This window comes from Corvus cornix, chromosome 6, assembly GCF_000738735.6.
Source record: "Corvus cornix cornix isolate S_Up_H32 chromosome 6, ASM73873v5, whole genome shotgun sequence".
NCBI classification, from domain to species: Eukaryota; Metazoa; Chordata; class Aves; order Passeriformes; family Corvidae; genus Corvus; species Corvus cornix.
Window position 1 is genome coordinate 25,007,202 of NC_046336.1, and position 19,912 is coordinate 25,027,113.

Genomic DNA, 19,912 nt, shown 5'->3' on the forward strand with positions numbered 1-19,912 from the left:
AACACTGCCACGTGCACTAACACAGCTTTTTGTGCATTCATTTCCCAGGACTACTTAGACCTTGCAGCTTCCACACCTTCCGATTCCTTACTGTACGATGATGGGCTCTCAGAAGAGGAGACACCTCTCGTGGACTGTAATAATGCTCCCCTCCCTCGAACCCTCCCTTCCACATGGATTGAAAACAAACTCTATGGTAGAATTTCACATGCATTTACTAGATTCTAGCAACACACAAAAAAAGTTGATTTTTCTTCTGCACTGTTCTCAGACTCTGTAACTCCATTACAGTGTTTCTTGTCTGAATGAAGCCAATCAAAATTTGCTTGGAAGCTTCTTTTGGGGTTTTTTTTGTTTGTTTGTTTGTTTGTTTTTTCTTTTGGTAAATGTCAAAGTTTGCATCAGGATCATCCTTTAGTCATTTTGCAGCTGTGTCTAAAATAAACATTTTTAAAAGGATGTGAAAATAAGTAAAATGACTAGATATCATACAGTAAAAGCAAAAAAAAAAGATCAGGGAAGTATTCTCAGGGGAAATATAAAATGCTAATGAGTATCTAATTCAACTATACTGTTGGGGGAGGCTACAACATTTAAAATATGTTAGATTCTGCACCTCTAATTTAAGCAATAGACTTTTTTTTTTAAAATACTGTTTTTTGTCATAACTCAACGATAGGACTCATCTGCAACATTTTTCATTTATTGAGAAGGATGTCTAAATTTCAGCTGCTATTAGTACATTTTGGATCTATAAGCTGAAATGTATTTAATGTATCATAGGATGAAAACAGATTATTATATACAGAAGGTAGAAATACTGTATATAAATATTATATACAGACTAAACTGACATGTAAAATCCTTTGAAAACTTAATTAACAGTGGACATTTTGAAAATACACTCAGCTGTTTTCACGTCCTTTGATTTGTTATGAACATGTTAGTACTAAACTTCAACTGAATGATGTAGCAAGTGTTTTTAAAAGAACATATGCTTTCATATTGTGATGGTGAGATGGACAGTAAAAATGGTTCTTGCCAAAACTCCTATATTTTGTCTTCTGATTAAATATTCTACATGGTTTAAGATACTAACATCACAGATACTTTTTTCATTCTTCAAGCAGTATGACTTTTGAAAAGTTGGATCTTTTCTTTTTAAAGTTGCCATTAATACATGGCTTTGGGTCTATTTTTGATCTATACCTTAGCTATTATTTTCTTTATTAGGTTTTCTCAACTCATGTTGATTTTGGCGCACGTAGTGGTCAGATTGTTAAAAGAATGAAGTAGCAGAAAAAAAGTTGCCACAAGGTTGATGGCAGATGCTGAATGCTTAATAAGCAACAGAATCAGATTTCTTGTTTTTGAAACTCTCTACCCTGCTATGGTTCTGTGCTTGCACAGCTGAATCAACATAGTGCTAAGCACTCTGCATCCATTTTGGTGATCACTTATGCCTAAACACAGAAAGAGTTACTGGAATCAATGCAAATAATTACAGGCCTGAAATGCAACTTTAAATGCTGAACCAAGACAGGAGTGCTCAGCACTTTGTTGGACTTTACTCAGTTGTGCTCCTGGGATTTCCTGAAATTAAGGAGGGGATCCCTGGTGAGGGTGTGAAAGTGTCCCCAGAACCTCACTGAAGCCAAAGGAAAAGCGCCCATTTAAGTAAATGGAAATACTCTATCATTAAAATGGACTTTGGATCCTGTCCCAAATATGTTTATTAATTCTTGGAGCATTTCCTGTACAGGAAGAACTTCCTCTTGCAAAGCAATATATTGCTACATGATTGTTAAAATATAAAATTATGGAAAGTTGGAGGCTTATGAGAAGAACAATTCTTCGCTTTTTATTATGCACATGTGCATGCACGCACACAATTTTTTATCGAGTAAGCACTTTAATTTATCCAGGGTTTTTGTCTGCATCAGAATTTGTGCTTCAGGGATTTCAAAACATCATTTATATGAATTGATTTGGGACAAAATCCAGTGGACTGGCTTAAAGTATTGAAGGGAGTTTTGCCAAGGGCCTTACTGTCTGCACATGAAGTTATGGTTCTTCAGTGCAGAAAAAATTATCTGTTTTCATTTTTAGGCATGTCATACCCGAACTGGCCTGAGGAGAGCCCCGTTCCACTCACAAGATTCGATGGCACTAACTCTGTGTTTTCAAGATATGCAAATGATAGTGTATATGCTAACTGGATGGTTTCACACTCAGCGGCAAAATTTATGGACAAGTTTGATAGCTAAAATTTTCTTTGTGAAAGGTAATGGACTCCTGAGGAGAACAAGGAGGCAAAGAGTGAGAAGTATATGGCTCGTTCTTTGTACAATCAACAACTAACTTTTAAATTGGCACATCCCTTTATTGGTAGTTTTTAAAGTGTGTTATTTATGCTGAAGACTATAATTGGTACTCTCCCCTTTCAGAAAACATATCAAGCTGGATAAGAGTTGTAGTTCTGGTACTTCTTGCCATTTTGCATATGGTTCCATTTGGCAACTTCTCAGTGCAAATGGCCTTGCACTTCATCCTTGGTGTTTTTTAGACTAACCATCCTGTGTTACAGCTTTCTGGGATGGTAAAATGTACTTGAACTGCTACTTTTATAGTGGCTGTTAGCATACAACCACTTGATCTAAGCAGGAAGCACAAATATATAGAAGGGAGGAGGGAAACAGGTTCCCAGATTACTGAGCTTGCTATCAAATCACAAGTGTTAGGATGATGTTGGCACTAACAAAGCCAATATCTTGGTTTGGAAGCAAACATTTAGTAACTCAATAGAGCACTTGAGATTCAACATTTGAAGTCTTGTAAAATGTATTGTCTTGTCTTAATGAGAAGAGAATTTGTTTTATTAGTCTTAACTTCTCTTACCTTTAGCACAATGGAGATAAATTTGATACAAGATAAGCTGTATAGACTGATGGCAATCAAGAATGTTCATCTGACACATTTACTTTCCATCACCCACATATTAGTAATGTTAAAACATACAATCTTGTACAATCAGGGTTTCTTTTATGAGTTAAAAATAGGTTATACAGGCTTTTTAGACTGATTTCATAGAATAGAATAGTAACATTGCAGAATGCTTTGTGTTGGAAGGGAACTCGGACGTCATCTAGTTCCAACTTCCTGCCCCCTGCCTGCTCCTCTACCATGGGGACACCTTGCACTAAACCAGGTTGCTCAAATTCCCATCCAACCTGGACTTGAAGACTTCCAGGGATGTTGCATCCACAACTTCTCTGGGCAGCCTGTTCCAGTACCTCACCATCCTCACAGTAAAAAATTTCTTCTTAGTATCTAACCTAAACCTGCCTTATTTCAGTTTAAAGCCATTCCCCTTATCCTAACACTACATGTCCTTGTAAAAAGCTTCCTGTCCAGCTTTCCTGTAGGCTCCCTTTAGGTACTGAAAGGCTGCTCTGAGGTCTCCCCAGAGCCTTCTCTTCCCCAGGCTGAACAGCCCAAACGCTCTCAGCCTGTCTTCATAGGAGAGATGCTCTGCCCTCTGGTGGTCTTTGTGACGCTCATCTGGACTCAGTCCAACAGGTCCATGAACTCCTTATGCTGGGGACCCCAGAGCTGATGCAGCACATTGGGTGGGGTCTCACAAAAATAGAGTAGATGGGAGAAACATCCCATCTCCCTCCTTGACCTGCTGCCCACGCTGGTTTTGAGGTAGCCTGGGATACAGTTGGCTTGTTGGGCTGTAAAAACATACTGCCTGATCATGTTGAGCATCTCATCAATCAACACCCCCAAGTCCTTTTCCCCAGGGCTGCTCTCAGTCCATTCTCCACCCAGCCTGTGTTTGTGCTTGAGATTGCCCTGACCCAGGTGCAGGACCTTATCTTAGCCTTGTTGGACTTCACGAGGTTTGCAGGGGCCCACCTCTCAAGCCTGTCAAAGTCCCTGTGGATGGCATCCCCTCTCTCTGGTGTGTCAGCTGCACCACACGGCTCGGTGCCATTGAAAAACTTGCTGAGGGTGCCCTCAATCCTGCTGTTGATGTCGCCAACAAAGATGTCAAGCAGTGCCAGTCCCAATACCGACCTCTGAGGAACAGCACTCGCCACTGGTCTCCACTTGGACACTGAACTGTTGACAGCAACTCTGAGTGTGACCATCCAGCCAATTCCTCATCCACCACATGGCTCATCCATCAAATCCATGCCTCTCCAGTTTCAAGACAAGGATGTCACGTAAGACAGTGTCGATTGCTCTGTACAAGTCCAGGTAGATGGCATCAATCACTCTTCTCTTATCCACCAGTGCTGTAACCCTGTCATAGAAGGATATTTGTAGGGTTTGCCCTTAGTGATGCCATGTTGGCTGTCACCAGTCACCTTCTTTTCCACATTTTGTCATCAGGTTCCATGGACTTGTTCACCCTCAGGTTCCTTAGGTGGTTCCACACCTGATCTTCCCCTGTGGTGGGTGGTTCTTTATTCTCACAATCTCTGCCTTTGCCACCTCAGCAAAGGGGCTCGTGCAAACTCGGGCCTCAGTGGCTGAAGAACTTGCTGGTGAAGACCAAGGCAAAAATGTCATTGAGTACCTCAGCCTTCTCCATGTCCCAGGTAACCAAGTCTCCCATTCCTCTCTGGAGAGGGCTCACATTTTCACCAATGTACCTGTAGAAGCTTGCTTTGTTGCCCTTGATGTCACTGTCCAGATGGAATTCTTATCAGGGCTTTAGCTTTCCTAACCTAATCCCTGGCTGCTTGGACAATTTCTCTGTATTCCTCTCAGGCTATCTGTCCTTGCTTTCACCCTTTTTCTGTGGCGGAAGCATAGGCTTCCTTTTTCTGTTTGAGTTTGTCCAGGAGCTCCTTGTTCATCCATGCAGGTCTCCTGATGTTTTTACCAGACTTTCCTCTTTGTTGCGTCACTCCTGACCTTGCAAGAGGTGATCCTTGAATATTAACCAGCTTTCTTGGGTCACTCTTCCCTCCAGGGCTTTATCCCATGGTACTCTATCCCGAAGATCCCTGAAGAGGCTAAGGTGTGCTCTCCTGATGTCCAGGTTAGTGAGCTTCCTGTGTGCCTCCTCGCTGACCTGAGGATCCTGAATCCACCATTTCCTGGTCACTGCAGCCAAGGCTGCCCTTGAGATTCACATTCCCCACCAGCCTCTCCTTGTTGGAAAGAAAATGGTCCAGCATAGCAACTCTCCTCATTTACTCCTCTGTCACTTGGAGAAGCAAGTTACCCACGCATTCCAAGAACCTTCTGCCCTGCTGTGTTGTCCCCTCAATGGGTATTGAGGAAGTTGAAGTCCCCCATGAGGACCAGGGCTTGTGAATGTGAGGCAGCTCCTATCTGTCTGTAGAGGGTCTCATCTGCTTGGTCTTCCTGGTTGGGTGGCCTTAGACCCCCACTATAATGTCACCTGTCCTTGCCCTCCCTTTAATCGTGACCCATAAGCTTCTCATCCATCCCCAAGCACAGCTCCAAACACTCCAGGTAGTCGTGGACATGGAGGGCAACACCCCTTTCTCCTGTTCCCTGCCTGTCCTTCCTAAAGAGCCTGTATCCTTCCCACTCCAACGCTCCAGTCACAGGAGCATCCTGCAACATACCTGATGCTGGTAAGATCACAGCCTTGCACTGCTCTTGTTTATCCCCCGTGCTACGTGCATTTGCATAAAGGCATGTAAGTTGGGCCCCTGATGGAGCAGACTTACTGGCAGGAATGGCTGGAATTCCTTTGTGCAGCACTTCAGATTCTCTCTTGCTGATTTGCAATCCCTCTCCAGGCTCTTGAAATCTCTTGCTGGTGCTGGCATCAAACTAGTAGGAGTGGAATGGATTGAGGATTCCCTCTCCCAGCAACTTCAATTTAATGCCTTCTTCACCAGCTGGGCAAGCCTGTGACCAGAGATACTCTGCCCGTTCTCAGGCAGATGGGCCTCCACCAGACTCTGTCAGCCCATGTTTTCAGTGTGAGTCCCCAGGAGTAGCCAGACCCTTGGTTGTGGCACTAGACCCCTAACCATTTGCTGATTTGCCAGATTCACCTGGCCCTTTCAAAGCCCTTCCCTTTGACAGGGAGGACTGATGAAAAAGCTGCCGGCACCTGAGTCCCTCACCAATACTCCCAGGGATCTGTAATCTCCTTGGTCCTCCTCAGACCACTCCTGGCTGTATCCCTGGTGCACACATGAAACAGCAGCAGCAGCAAATGGTCAGGGGACAGTATGAAGCTTGGTATGATGCTTTGGGTGACATCCCTGGTACAGCTCTCTGGTAATCAGGCTGACAAGTGGCTCTCTCCGTGCCTCTCAGAGGAGAGTCCCCTGCTACTCTCACCTGTCACCTTTGCTTAGTTGTGCTGGTTGTTACACAGGGAGCAGATGGGGCTGCCTTACTCAGCTCCGGCCTCTCTCCTGATGTGATGGGCCCTCCCTCTCCAGCTTGCAGAGTGCAGAAGTGGTTCTGCAGGGGCACCTCAGGCTTCAGGGAAGTCTCTTCCTCCAGCAGGTCCTTGTCATTTCAAGTGTCCACTGTTCTGCCTTACTGACCCCCCTCCTCCCTTCTGTGTGTGCATGGTGGGGGAGTTTTTGCCTCTTTGGGTGTGGCATACTGCAGGCTGCCCTTGGAACCAGCCATCCAACTCCTTCCCAGCCTTCCTGAAGTTATGTAGCCTTCTCACCACCTCCTGCAGCTCTGCCACAGGAGGTCCTCTGCCTCAGCACACCTTTTGCAGATATTCAAGTACAGAGATTTTGTTTGCAGTCTTGTTAAGTGAGTTGGAGACCTCCTCTCAGCTCCAAATTGGAGAGACTGCCATGCACAGGACACTGCCATAACATAATTCCAAATAAACCTATTACCGTGAAAGTCACAAATAAATAACACTTGCACAGCAAAATTGGTCTAAAACTCTGCTGTTGAAACTACACAAGGAAAATGTCATTGGAATTTGTTAAGGCATAAAAGTGTTGTCCTTACAACAGTGACTTGGTATTTGGGAGAACAATCAGACTGTGAGTCATGTTCTATGTGGAAGAGTAAATGATCAGCACTACTTTTGTCTTTATTTGTAATCTACCATGGTTAAGGGTAACCTTTTGTTTGCTACAAATGTTGGGATGTAAATCCCGAGTGACTCGTTGTTAGCGTTGTGATGGTTATTCTAAATAATCCAATTCTACCAAAGCTTGCTCCTGTCACTTACAGTCCAATTTAGATGTTTCAGATCTGTTTTCAGATGTTGTTTTGTGTATCAACTTTGTGTTTCCATTAAAGTCTGTGATTTCAGAAATATGGTCTTGAGTCAGACTGCCAAAACCTGAACACAGATTTTCATTTTGCAAAAAGTGGGATATGAAGTGATGTGTTGGAATTTAAAGACCTTCCTTGTTGGATTGCATACTTGATCCTGTCCTGGTTTTAGACAAGCAGTAAGCACAGCAGCTTTTCCTTTGCACAGACACTTGCCATGTTGAGTAATGCTTATGCACAGCAAACACACATCTCTGTATGCAGGAGGGGCTCTGCTGTGATACCATGGTGATCTTCACTGGCATGACACGACCGTCAGAGTGCATACTTGTAAAACAAAGGCCACTGAAAATTAAACCCTTTATATGGGCTGTTTTTTCCATTGGGAGATCTACAAAAAAGGAGAGAAAAATGACACTTGTGATAACTTTTTGCATTGTCCAGTCGTTTTCCTGTAATTCATGTCTGTAAATAGGAATTGCCCACTTGCCATGAGCAACCAAGGCATCAAGATTTTTGGTTTTGTTGGGATCTTTTCTTCCTTAAATGAAGAATGTAGTTTTATCCAGTATCTTCATCAACGGTATGCAGCTGAGAGACATGAAACACCCAGTTTCTAACTCGACAAGCCCTGTGACAGCATTGCTGTACATTAGGTGAGTGGGCCAGTAAGCAATACTGAAATAACCAGTGGATGCAGGGAGTAGTGTGCACTTCAGACTTTCAGCATAAGTCCGTGTTGTTTCAACCATTAATTTGTGTGAAAAATTTCACTAATAGCTATTGCCACCTATCCTACTGGACATAGATCCAGCATGTAAAATACATACGTGGCTCATAATTACAGTTTCCATACACAGTTACCTGCATTAAGTGCAGTTAAATGAAAAAATTTTAAGTGTTTCCTAATGCAATTAATTTTGACTCCCTTCCTGCTCATGAATGTTGGCAAGAAATAGATTATTGCTTTTAAGTATTCATTCACAATATGAAAGCTTCTTATGTCTTCTGTGTATGCTATTTTTGTAAATATTTCCCTTGAAGTGTTTCCTGTTTGTTCTGTGTTGCCACTCTTCAAAATGGTGACAATTTTGTTTCAGTTCCTCTTTGGGGAGTAAATGTACTTTCCACATGGGAAAAAAGTGATACAGCAGATGATTATTTCCATCGGTGCCAGAAATACTTATGCACTTGGCTGCCCTGAGGAAAGTGAATTTGAAGGGAACAAATGACTCACCTAAATATACAGGTTGGAGGGAATAACTGTCTAAAAATTTCTGCCACCCTTTTCTAAATATCTGCAGAAATAACATGCTTTACCTGATCTGTGCTTTGAGTTGTGGCACATGGGGGACAGCATGAATCTTACATGTCAGTACAGTCCTTAGAGCAGCACAAGGAAATTATTGCAATATTGGTTTCCACAAACTTCCAGAGGTGGGATACTCAGAAAATCTGCTTCAAGCTTGCAAATTTTAATTTGCAGACATTAGCCTGTTTTATATAGTAGAAATTCTTAAAAATATTGTCCCATGGATATGAGGTACATAATATTTAAATCATGGGGGGCTAATCATGCAAAATATGCATGAATCTCTATGCTACACTCAACCAGATCTCAACAATTCTCAAAAACATACAGTAAAAACAAGCTTATATGTATAACACAAGCTTCAAAATACATCTAAAAAGAGTATTTCTAGTCTAACTTTTGAAAGTTCAAAAAAATTGCTTATAATTTTGAAATACTTTGTATGAAAACTCAGCTTACCTAAAAGCATGTAGTTACAGTGGTAAATTTATAAAAAATACTGGAGATAATACTCAAGAGCACCAGCCCTTAAGTGGCACCCAGCAATGTTCCCCATGACCAGAGTGCAGATGGTCCATAGGGCGATGAATGGTTTGACTGTTTCAGCCCAAGCAAACTTCCTGAAAAAGAAACAAATAATTTCCTAAAGATGTGCACAAGTATTTAGAATCCTAATAAGAAAACCTAAGCTGTTCAGGTCCTCTGTATCTAACTACATAAAATTTAAGTAGTCCCTCTGAAGTTAGCGGGATCACTCATAAATACATTACTCATAAACATTTGCTGGTTTAAAACCCAATATCCCAAGAGTCAACTAGCAAAAGTACAAAGACTGTTATCAAAATGTGGACAAAGTAGCAATAGCCTTGGTGTGCCCATCCCCGCCTGGTACAACATTGGAACTTGCCTGTTGGGAAGCAGTCTTTAGAATTAGGTACTAGACACTAGAGGACAGGTAAGCACAAATAAATTTCTAATTTATACCTAGAAGAGACAGTGAATGAAATATTTTTTTGTATTTATCAAGTTCTTCAGTAAAGCTGAGTTGTTCATGTAAGCTGTGTTTTGTATTTGTTTCTCATTTCTAAACTTTGGGACAGCAACCTGTCTTCCAGGAGATAAATACTCCTAATGCATTCTGAGAAAAGTAATAGTTCCTCTCTTCTTATGGCCTGTTTTTTAGTTTTACCTGGTGTTTTAAAGGGTTACATGTATCTTAAAAAATTTCTTGCTAAAACCTTTCTTTGAGCTGTTATCAAAGTTCATTTTGCTGATAATGTTCTGAAGTTAAGTAAAAACATTTCGCCTGCCTGAGGATAGACAAGTACACCTTCCCTTAAGCTCATCAGAAATAATTAGCTCTTTATTTGGGTTAAAAAGGTACAATTCATAAAAATGCAACTTTATCTCATCTGAAAGCTGTTTCATATGGATTACAGAGTAATCTAAATAGTGAGAACAATTCAAGAGCATTGCAGTTGTACTTACCATAGATTTGAAATCCTGTAGAACTCGGCCTCGATCTTGATATCAATCGATCATTGCAGTTCCTAGTCTGATTTTTCTGCACTCAGCAGGTCACATAAATAATTGTTAAAGCCCTTATATAATTTTTCAGCTGTTCAGGGCTTTCCTTCTTGACATGATCATGATCAAAAGAGTTTGATGAGAACACTGATTTTCATTTGCAACGTGCCATTTTCATAGCTTCCTGCCAGTGCAATTTCCTGTCTGAATTTACTGTGCTTAAGGATGGAAGTATTTTTAATTTTTTAATAAAACTAAATCAAATGAATATGTATTTTAAGCATTTGGTTTGCAAAGAACCTTGCTTGCCTATATTTAGGTATATTTTAAAGTTATTTTGGGGGAAAAAAACCCCAACAGCTCCACTTACTCTTCCAGAGACTGTAATGTGGTGTAAGCTATAGCCCAGTGCAAATCAATAAACCAATAGGATACACTCATCCTACTTGTTTGCCAAACTGTTGCCAATAACAAGAATAGTATCCCTTTAATCAAGAATATTTCACAAAAAAGAAGAGATTCAGAATAAATTCTCATCTGTTGGGAAAGCACATGTCAAAAAAGAGTGGAATCCCAAGTAAGGGGTGGCTGATGGGAGAGATGAGGAGGCTGAGAGGGAGGGCTGATCTCATGCCTTGAGAAATCTGGTAAAGGGTTCATCTTCAGATGATTAAAAAGCTTGGAAAAGCATTGTAAAGAGTGAAATGTGGGAAAAGATCCAGGAGATCAGTACCAGATCCATAGTATATATTTGTAAACGTGTACAGAGCTTCAAGAACCAGCCAGCGAGAAACAAGCAGAGTTAACTGTTCTCCAAGATAGTTTCTGTGTGGTCAAGAGTGTCAGTGATTGATTTGACAGCAGAAGACAAGAATTATTATTTCTGGTACAGGGTATAAATAATTGAGGGAGATTTTAGCATCGAGTCAGGAAATCATTTAAATGCTTACTTCACTGTTTTTCCTGTGCAGAGGCTTTCTGAACAGTGGCCTGGTCCAGACAGCAAACAGAAAAGCATAAACTTTATGCTGACTATATGGATTTTTATTTTAAAACATTGCTGTTGGAGGTCTCACACAGTGTTGTTCTTCCAGGATCATTTGTTAAAATGAATTGTGACAATTTTTTAAATACTGAGGAAAAACAGATTATGTGAGTTTTTGTAAAAAATACTACCAAGAATATTTTAAGTTATACTGCAAAATATTATTCCCCATTTTTGCATGCACAAAGATAATGTAAGCAATCAAATTAGGCTACAACAAGTTACCATCAGAGACAACTTTGTAATCGAACAGAAATGATGTTTATGAAATCAATTCTGTTTGCTTACTGAGTTTCCATTAAGGTTTACTCAGTGTTAGAAAACGTGAAATGCATGCTTTGAAATGCATTATTTTGGGGGAAATAATAGAACTAGAGATTGCTTCTAATTGTTACCATTTCAAATGATAATTATATTTACTAGGCAATACATAGCAGAACACAATTCAAGGGTATTAAACCTTGAAATGCAGTGATATGAATAGTACATACTGCCTTTATTGCTATAAAAGGCATCAAATCTACTGTAAAGACCTTGTCATAAAAGATTTAAGCATAGCTCAGGGGGAGCAGAAAACATACACAAAATTATCAGCAGCATTTAAGCATTCACAAGTTAAACTATTTTTTCTTTCACCTCCTACATGTGGCCAAATTTTACTATTTGCATTTGTCTGCACTTGTAATGAACATCTTCATGTTGTGAGTGTACATTAGGAACTTAATCACAGCTTGCACACAGCTTCTAAGATGCTTGAGTTGCAGAAAAAGTCAGTTTAAAAAACTTTCTATCTCTGTGCTTATCCTGTCATAGATATGATTTGTTTTTTAAAATAGTACAAATCCTTGCTTGTCTAGCACAGTGCCAGAACTGGTAACTGACATTCTTTAAATTTAAATTAAAAAGGGAATGAAATTGGAATGGAAATGTCATTTATAACTATTCAATTCCATCTAGCAAATACATCTGAACCTGATATTTCATCATTTAAATGGGGTACAGGCTGCCAGATCAGGTCTTTCTCATTCTAGTTCTAAAAATAGGGGCGGGAAAGGAGAAGCAGGAACACATTTTCCTTGCTCTTGAGAAGGAGTGGGTACAAATTCAAGTGATTTTCAAAGTATCTTGCTGTTCAGCTCTCCTGTGATTGCATTTCTAATGTAAAATCTTGCTTTGAATTAATTTGATTCGGAGTTTCATTTTACCAACAGATGTGAGTTATTGTAAGATGCTCATTAGCAAAACTTTCTCCTAACAAAGATAAAACAATTGTTACAAGTCAGCAATTAAAGGGAAGCTTGTGAGACTGCTAGGAATGCAGTGACATTTGATCCTGACTTTGCAAATCAGTTCATCTTTACCCATTGGTCTTACAATGATAATAGTGAAGTCTCAATAGCATACTTTAACACTTTTCCAAAATCAGCCACTGCTTTTATGCACCACAGGAACACATGACAATTTCCATGAAAATCTAAACAAAGTATTTTCAACTGCTTAACTGAGGTATGGTATTTTTCTCTGCTTGTCTGTTGATATTCTATGGTACCCAGGAGGGTTCTGTCTTGACAAGGGAATAGTCTAGGTCCCACCTTCCTTTTGCCATGTCTTACACTGTTTCAATCCTGTGAGAGTTTTTCAGTCATTGGTAAAGTACTGCTAATAAAATCAAAGTAGTTAGGTGATTTTATTATTATTTCCATGCCATTTTATGGGAGGAATTTAAATATATGAAAAATTTTGCACTTAAAAACATTTTAATGATGTATATGCATCAATGAACGGTACCAGAAACTAGAAACAAATAACTGGTTTTATGAACTGGCTGGAGTTTTCATTCAGAGGGAGGGAGATCTTTTTTGGGCAGTGACAGACAAGCCTTAGCTAACACTAGCAAAACACCCCAAGCCCTAAACTGGAGTAGATAAATATTGCAAAAAATGGCCCAGCACAGTACAGACAATGAGCAAGAGAAGTTCCTTAGTCCCTGGTCCTGTCTATTGAACGAAGAAATGAACGCTGGCATTGTACTAACTGTTTGCTAAGCTCTCAGCATGGATGATCATCCCTGTACTGTGCCTTTCTACAGCTTTGTTTTGATTTTGTGTGGAAGGTGGTGGTGGTTTTATTGGCGGACTGGCTCAGTGGGTACACCTGATTATGCAGTAATGCATATTAATTATTGATATACTGAATATTTTGTATAAAACATGAAGAACCTCAGATTAAGGAAGCCCAAGTACTTCCCTCTATAGAGACTGCATTTACTGTAGATATTTTTTTGAATAACTTGAGCTTTGGTGCGTGAGACTTTCAAGCACAGAAAAAAACCCAACCAGATAACCAACCAAAAGACCTTGATAATTTATATTGTTATCTCATCAGACAAGCAGTGTTCATGAAAGATTGTCAGGCTTAAGTCTCATATACAGAACCTTCTTTTTTCTTTTCCTGCATCCTAGGTAGTCAAGTCTACAGTTTAAAAAGTAATTTAATAAAATTGATTTTAAATATATTACTTGGTGGTTTTCATAGGTTACTGTTCTTCAGCACTGGAGGACAAAAAAAGGAATGTGTATTTCTTAGTGTGTTTTGCATAACACTGAGTCTTCCAGTCAAAACCCTCCTATTTGTTTTCCATTCTAGGCACAGAATATGGTTGCTTGGACTTTGTTTCAGAGCTGCTTTGCCATCAATGTATTTGTGACAAAATTTTCCTCTCATTTTAGAGAAATGCCTACAGCACTTCTTGGTGCCATTAGACAGAAGCTATATAGTAAAGATGCTTTGGAATAGTCAGAAATGAACCAATACAGAATTCCAGCACTGCCTACATGGGTTACTTTCCATATGTGTTGTTACTGCTTACTCTGATGTGATAACCCTGCTGCAGCTGCGAGTGAGCAGTGGAACCCTGGGCATACAACCCATTGTTCCTGCCAGGAAAAATAAGGCCATGTGGCCAGGAAAAACGCTCAGCCACCACTGCAGAATATTACCTGCTGCTCTCAGCTGGAGCAGCAGCAGAGCCCAGGCACTTTACACAGCTCCTTGCTTGTCCCCTCCTGTGTTCCTGTTCCCCCGTGACACCGGCCAGAGTGACACCGTACTCGTGGTACAGGAATGTTTCCACAATCCATTTACTACTGTCACAGAGCTTGGCAAACATTTGTTGCTAACAGCAACTATATGTTGGTTTCAAAAAGAAAAAGTTATTTGAAGAGATTGTATCCAAAAAAATCTGATACACGTTTCCAAACACTTTTCCAGATGCTAAACTATCACTATTCAAAGAAAAAGGCAAGTGGACTACAGCAAGCACTTCTGTTATCAGAAGAAAGCTTTTTCAGATAGTAGATAAAACTAAATCTTATTTACATTCACTTACAGCTGTGATTGTATAGATTATGTTTTTTATGATAAGGAATGTCGTCTACTTTCATGAATTAGTACCATAATTATTGAGTCTGCTTTAATGTATGAAAGGACTCTATGTAAATTGAAAGTCGGTTGATACTGTTTTCTAGTGAGAATTTTTGAAAGGAAGTAATTTAGCAACTGTGATCCCAAAACAACAGGAAAAGAGCAATCCATAGCAGTTAATTTCCCAAACATTACATAAATTATATGCTTCTGAGTCCAAAATTTAGTACATTATAATACCAAAGAATTACTATTTATTTGATCCCAAAAGACTACATGAAAAAATGTAGTCTTTCAGCTCTCAAAAACTTAGAGGCCAAAAGCCTAGGCATTGACAAAAAGAAAACGCTGCTCAGTGCAAAATAAAGGGCACAGTAACAATAAGTACAGGAAGATTTTTGTGTGGTATGTCAGTACAATCTAATTTTACAGATGCACTGTCTCTCCTAAACCTATGGTAAGTCAAGAGATTATTCCAGTCTCTGAAAGCAGTGAGGTAAAACATCCTGACATTCCAAGCATCTTTACACCCACAGTAGATGCCCCACGAGGACAATAAGACAGTGTCCTGTGTCCTTTCAGAGGTGCAGAACAAGCCCTGGACTGGCTGTCAGTGACCCAGCTGCTGCTGACGCTGCAGCACTGCCAGCAGAGCCTGAGGTCAAGCTTGGCATTGCCCAAGCCAGACGTGAGTTAACTCTGCTGTAGCACACGGCCTCTCCTAAGAGCCTGTTTCACTGCCCAGAGCAACAGGATGCATTTGGACAGGACCAGTGACAAAGGGCCAGAGAGTGTCACTTAGAAGCTCAAATCGAGGATTTTAAAGGATATAAATCACAATTATTAAAATACTGTAGGAGGGTTGATTTCAGGCTATTAAAAATTCTTCATGATTTTGGTTGTATTGTTCAGTATCTGTTATAAATAATTTGCAACATCTAAGGAAAAAGAAAGCGGCTTCACATGGGATCATGTTGGAATTGTGCCATCAGTAAAGCTGAGCTGTGGTATTTGACAAAAAGCCTTGTGTCAAGGCAAATTAATGACTATTGTTTGACAATTAAAGCTCAGAATTTTAAAACAAAATAACAGACAATTTTTCTTATTCTCAAATAAGAAAATTTTGGCTCAAGAGGTTAATAGAACAAAAATATCCTTTGTTGAAGGATTGCTTTTCTTCTTTGCTCCTTTGGCCTCATTTACATTACTCCTTCACTTTGGTATCATGTTCTCAGATCAGCTCTTCTCTCTCTTTTTCTTTTGTTTCTTCCCCTCCAGCCCACACATATGCTTAAAAGAAAAAAAGGCATGAAAAAGGAAAAGAAAACCAAAACCACTAGAGGCTGGAGCTAATGCTGTTCTGGAAAACTCTTCTTTTTTGAATAAGCAATTGCCAGCCAGCCACTTCCTTTCCCCTAACTGTACCAATTTAAGAACAGTGTTTAGCAAAGTTTAGCAAAACATTTTTAAAGTTGGTCTCCTAAATAACCATCCTATCATAATATTTTAGGGAAATTCAAAGCTGTGTCACATATATGTAGACACATACATCTATTGCTCTCAGATGCTAGGAGGTCTGCAACTACCTGTCTAAGAAACATCCCCAGGCTGAAATGAATCGTATCTTAAAACACAGACATTTCCTAAATGTTTTATTGCCTACTTTATTCACAAACAACGTGGGAATTCCTCTGTAGGCCTGTAAGATTAACACCAAATAGGAACTATAACATCTGTCAGCATAAATAGAGGTCTGAGTTATGAAGCAATGTCTAATCTTAGAACAGCTCATTCTGATAGAAGAGTCAGGAAACTATACACAACATCACAGCAAACCCATCATTTCTCCTGACATGGTAGATCTTTTATACAGAGATGACTGTGAATACCCATGTTGTTCCTACTAGAGGTTAAGAAATCTATTTTTTCCTTCTCTCAATCTGGAAAAAACCCAAACCTTCTGCTAGTGAAGAAATTGTGGTAAACAGAGGAAACTGGCACTTAGAGAAGAAGAAAAAGTATTCTGTGTATAATCTCCTGGAAGGCCCTGTGGAGCTCCCCCCACACAGCAGCAACAAGCTTGTGTGCAGAAAGGTGGTACCTGGGAAGCCTGAAGGACAATATTCAGAGTCTGGTTGCTCTCTGTAGGCCAACCAGTGGGTGCTGCAGGGTAGTCAGTTTGTTTCGGATCTACATTCTAGCATTAGTTAACCAAATCAGTAATTTCAGTTATTTCCATTCCATTATCTTGTTGTAGTCCCAAATAATATTATGTCTACAGAGCACGGCACTCTCCAGTGTGTCATGGGTGTCTACTAAACTCCCACACATTATCCACAACAAAGACAAGCATTGGTGCTGAGGGAGAGTCAACAGCCATCTCTAACATGCAATACCGAAACTTTACATGAGGTCAGGTTTAAAATAGTATATTTGCATACTATTCTAAAGGAGTAATGAAGCCACATTTACCTAGTTTGAGGAGTGCATATATGAATATTCAAAACCTTCTGATAACTCTCTTCTATGAATATACTTTTCAAGCATATTTTTGATGAATACCTAAAATGATGATCTAACACTGTGACAAGTTTCAGTGGATAGGAAAGTGCCTGGAGTGATGGCTAGTCACATCAGCCAAATGTCCTTTCCCTGTTCATTTAAGGTATTCCCTGGAAAGGTCTTTGCTGTCTGAGGGCTTGAAATTTACACTGAACAGAACGGGTCCTTGGACATCCAGACCTCTCCCACCCTGTGTGGTGTAGCTATTTATGAACAAATGGGTTTCTGCCTGCCTGAAGACAAAGGGCTGCTCTGTGCTAAAGGGGGTGCAGACCTCGACAGAGCAATAATGTGACAGAGGGTGCAGCCTCTGCTGCTCAGACCACGGGGGGCTCCATTCTGGAACGCCCTCAGTGCCTGCCTTTCAGGCAGGTGAGCAGTCACAGGCAATCCAACAGACTGATGTCAAGTTAGGGGGTGCAGGTCTTTACAGGATAAGCCTTTACTGTCTTTCTCTGACTCTGTTTTTGAAAAGCGGGACAAAAACCTCTTGATACATAGTTGTGGAAGAACATTGCTACCTTACCTGTTTCCTGAGCTTTACCCTTTTAAAATGTTACAGGCCACCATTCATGCACGTGGGTGGAAAGCTGCACGAGTTCCTAAGCCTGGCTTCCTTTCAGGTCAAGCCCTGCAGAAAACTAATAATTAAAAAAAAAAAAAAAAAAACAGGGTCAAGAAATTTCTTTAGGAAATACAGAACTGTACATAAATATTTGGATAAGTAGAAAATAATTATCGGTAAATTCTGCTTGTTTTTTCCACCATAAAGGCTACCTCACAATGTCACGGTTTTGCTAACATTTGAGAAATCAGCATCACTGTGCTGCTGCAGGACCTTTGCGAGCCATGGAGCTGCAGGGCTGGCAGAGCAGCGTGCGCTGTCTGCGCTCGGGCAGTGCCGCAGGGCAGGGTCACTGGCCGGGGGGCAGCGGGGCGAGCGGGCGGCGCACGGGCCGCGGGCCGGCAGCGCTCCGGGCGCGCTCGGTGTGGCCGTGGCGCTGAGGGGACCGCCCGGCGGGCGCTGCCGGCACAGCTGCGGAGGGTGCATGGGTACGCTCCCGACTCTGGTCCTTAGACATGGACTTCTCGCCTCTCCCGGGGCTCGTCGAGCGCGGCGCGCCCCCGCCTCAGAGGAGCGGGGAGCGAAGGCGCCGCAGGGCGGAGTGAGGGAAGGAGGTCCCGCGGCCCCACCCTGCTGCCGCTCGGCGGCGGCGGCCCCGCTTCTCCCGCGGGACTGCGCGGGGGACCCGGTCCCGCCCCGGGGGCGGTCGGGGGCGGCCGGCCCGTCCCCTTTAAGCGGCGCGGCGGAGGGTCCCGCCCGCTCATTTCCGAGCACGCAGGAAGTGCGGCCGCGGCTCCGCGCCGGCCCGCGCGGTGAGTACGGCGGTACCGCGCCCCTCCGCCCTCCCGCCGCCCCGCTCCTCCTCGGCCCCGCGCCCCTCACCTGCCCGCCGCTCTCGGCAGGCCCGCGGCCCCTCCCCGCTGCCGGCAGAAGGTGCCTCGCAGCGCCTCGGAGCCCGCCGGGCGCGGGCAGCGGCACCGTGGCGGGCCCGGCCCGTGTCCCGGCCCGGAGCTCCCCGGGCGGCTGTGGGTGCGCGCGGCCGGGGCCGCTGAGGGGGCTGCCCCGACCGCCCTGGCGCGGCGGCCTGGCGCACCGGGCCACTCGGTTGTACCGTAGCGCTGTCTCAACAATAAAACGAATTGGTCCTTCACGGCTGCGTTTCCATTGTGTTGGCTGGCCGTAGGCGTGCTGGGAGCGCGTTTCTGCAGCCGCAGGCATGGGGATGCAGCAGGCGGCCCCCCCGCGACAGCGCAGCGCTGGAGCGGGCACGGTGTCAGCGCCCGGCCGGGCTGTGCCGGGCTGCGCGGGGGCCTTTGGGCTTCCTGGAGCCGCGAGAAACCCCCCATTCTTTCCACCAGCCTCCCAAAGTAGGGGAAATGCTGATGAGAGGGTATTTAATTATTCTCTCCGAAATATTGAGCATTGTTTAAACTGTGGGTTACATCTCTTCGTTTTTGTCTGACACGTTCTTGTTCGGTAAATTGTGTGCTCTCGTAAACTGTGAGAGTTGGAACGTTTTGGTGTTGAACCTAAAAATAAATTGTGTAATTGTCACCAGGCAATTAATTCAGAAATGCTAAAGCAGAAACGGGGGGGTTGCAATTTGCAAGAGCATTTTTAGACCTCAGTATGTAGAAATTTATACTTGATAGTACATGTTTTCAGTGAAGTGTAATCAGTGTTTACTTTATTATGTGGTATTGTAGTTTGTTTGTGTTCTTTTTTTCACTTCAAGTCCCTCCGTCAGGTCGAAATTGAGACACTGATCTCTTCTGCTAAACTTGCAGATGATGGATAAGGACTAACTTTATTCTCTTCTCGCGGGTAACTCAGAAGAACTGCAGAAAAGAGAGATTGTTTCAACACTGACTCAATATCTCTTAAGGTCATACAGTAAAAATACCTTTTTTCCCTACCGTTTTTTTTTTTCCCCCTTGGAGACTGTAATGCTAGGCCTCGTAAGACAGCTTCTTTTCCAGCATGCATTAGCCGCAAGTTCCTATCTTGCTTTAGTGTGTTTGAAGGAAACTTCTGTCTTCCCTTTATTTATTAGCTAGATAGTGGGTCCCCAAGGAGCACCAGAGACAGCGGCTTGGAAATATTCCCAGTATCTGTCAGTGGAGGTAGATGCATTTTGTGGAGGGGTGTTAGCTATGAGCTTCAGTTACGCCCTGAGGCTTTTGTGGAAGACTCTGCCAGTAAGTCCTTGTCAGAAATATCA

At 42.1% G+C, this 19,912-nt stretch overlaps 2 protein-coding genes and 1 long non-coding RNA gene across 5 annotated transcripts in view; 2 read left to right on the forward strand and 1 right to left on the reverse strand.

Moving 5' to 3' along the window:
• RET (ret proto-oncogene) overlaps positions 1-3,270 on the forward strand; it is an 83,786-nt gene extending 80,516 nt beyond the window's left edge. For 2 of the 3 annotated variants that reach the window (XM_039554300.1, XM_019286684.2), the window contains 2 exons: positions 49-196; positions 2,110-3,270. In XM_039554300.1, the coding sequence (XP_039410234.1) occupies positions 49-196; positions 2,110-2,267 (306 nt within the window). In that variant the 3' untranslated portion in view covers positions 2,268-3,270. Of the gene's footprint in view, positions 1-48; positions 1,054-2,109 lie in introns of those variants that run through there. The other variant, XM_010400922.3, reaches the window with a different exon arrangement.
• Positions 3,271-3,458: 188 nt separating this feature from the next.
• LOC120410195 lies at positions 3,459-18,675 on the reverse strand. The gene is made up of 4 exons (XR_005602153.1): positions 18,574-18,675; positions 17,653-17,767; positions 9,029-9,189; positions 3,459-7,648 (listed from the first exon to the last, which is right to left on the reverse strand). It is a non-coding gene; the product is annotated as an uncharacterized LOC120410195 (long non-coding RNA).
• Positions 18,400-19,912, forward strand: part of CSGALNACT2 (chondroitin sulfate N-acetylgalactosaminyltransferase 2) — a 33,979-nt gene continuing 32,466 nt past the window's right edge. Inside the window, exon 1 of the mRNA XM_039553613.1 lies at positions 18,400-18,503. The gene's annotated coding sequence lies outside the window, so the exon portion shown is untranslated. The remainder of the gene's footprint in view (positions 18,504-19,912) is intronic.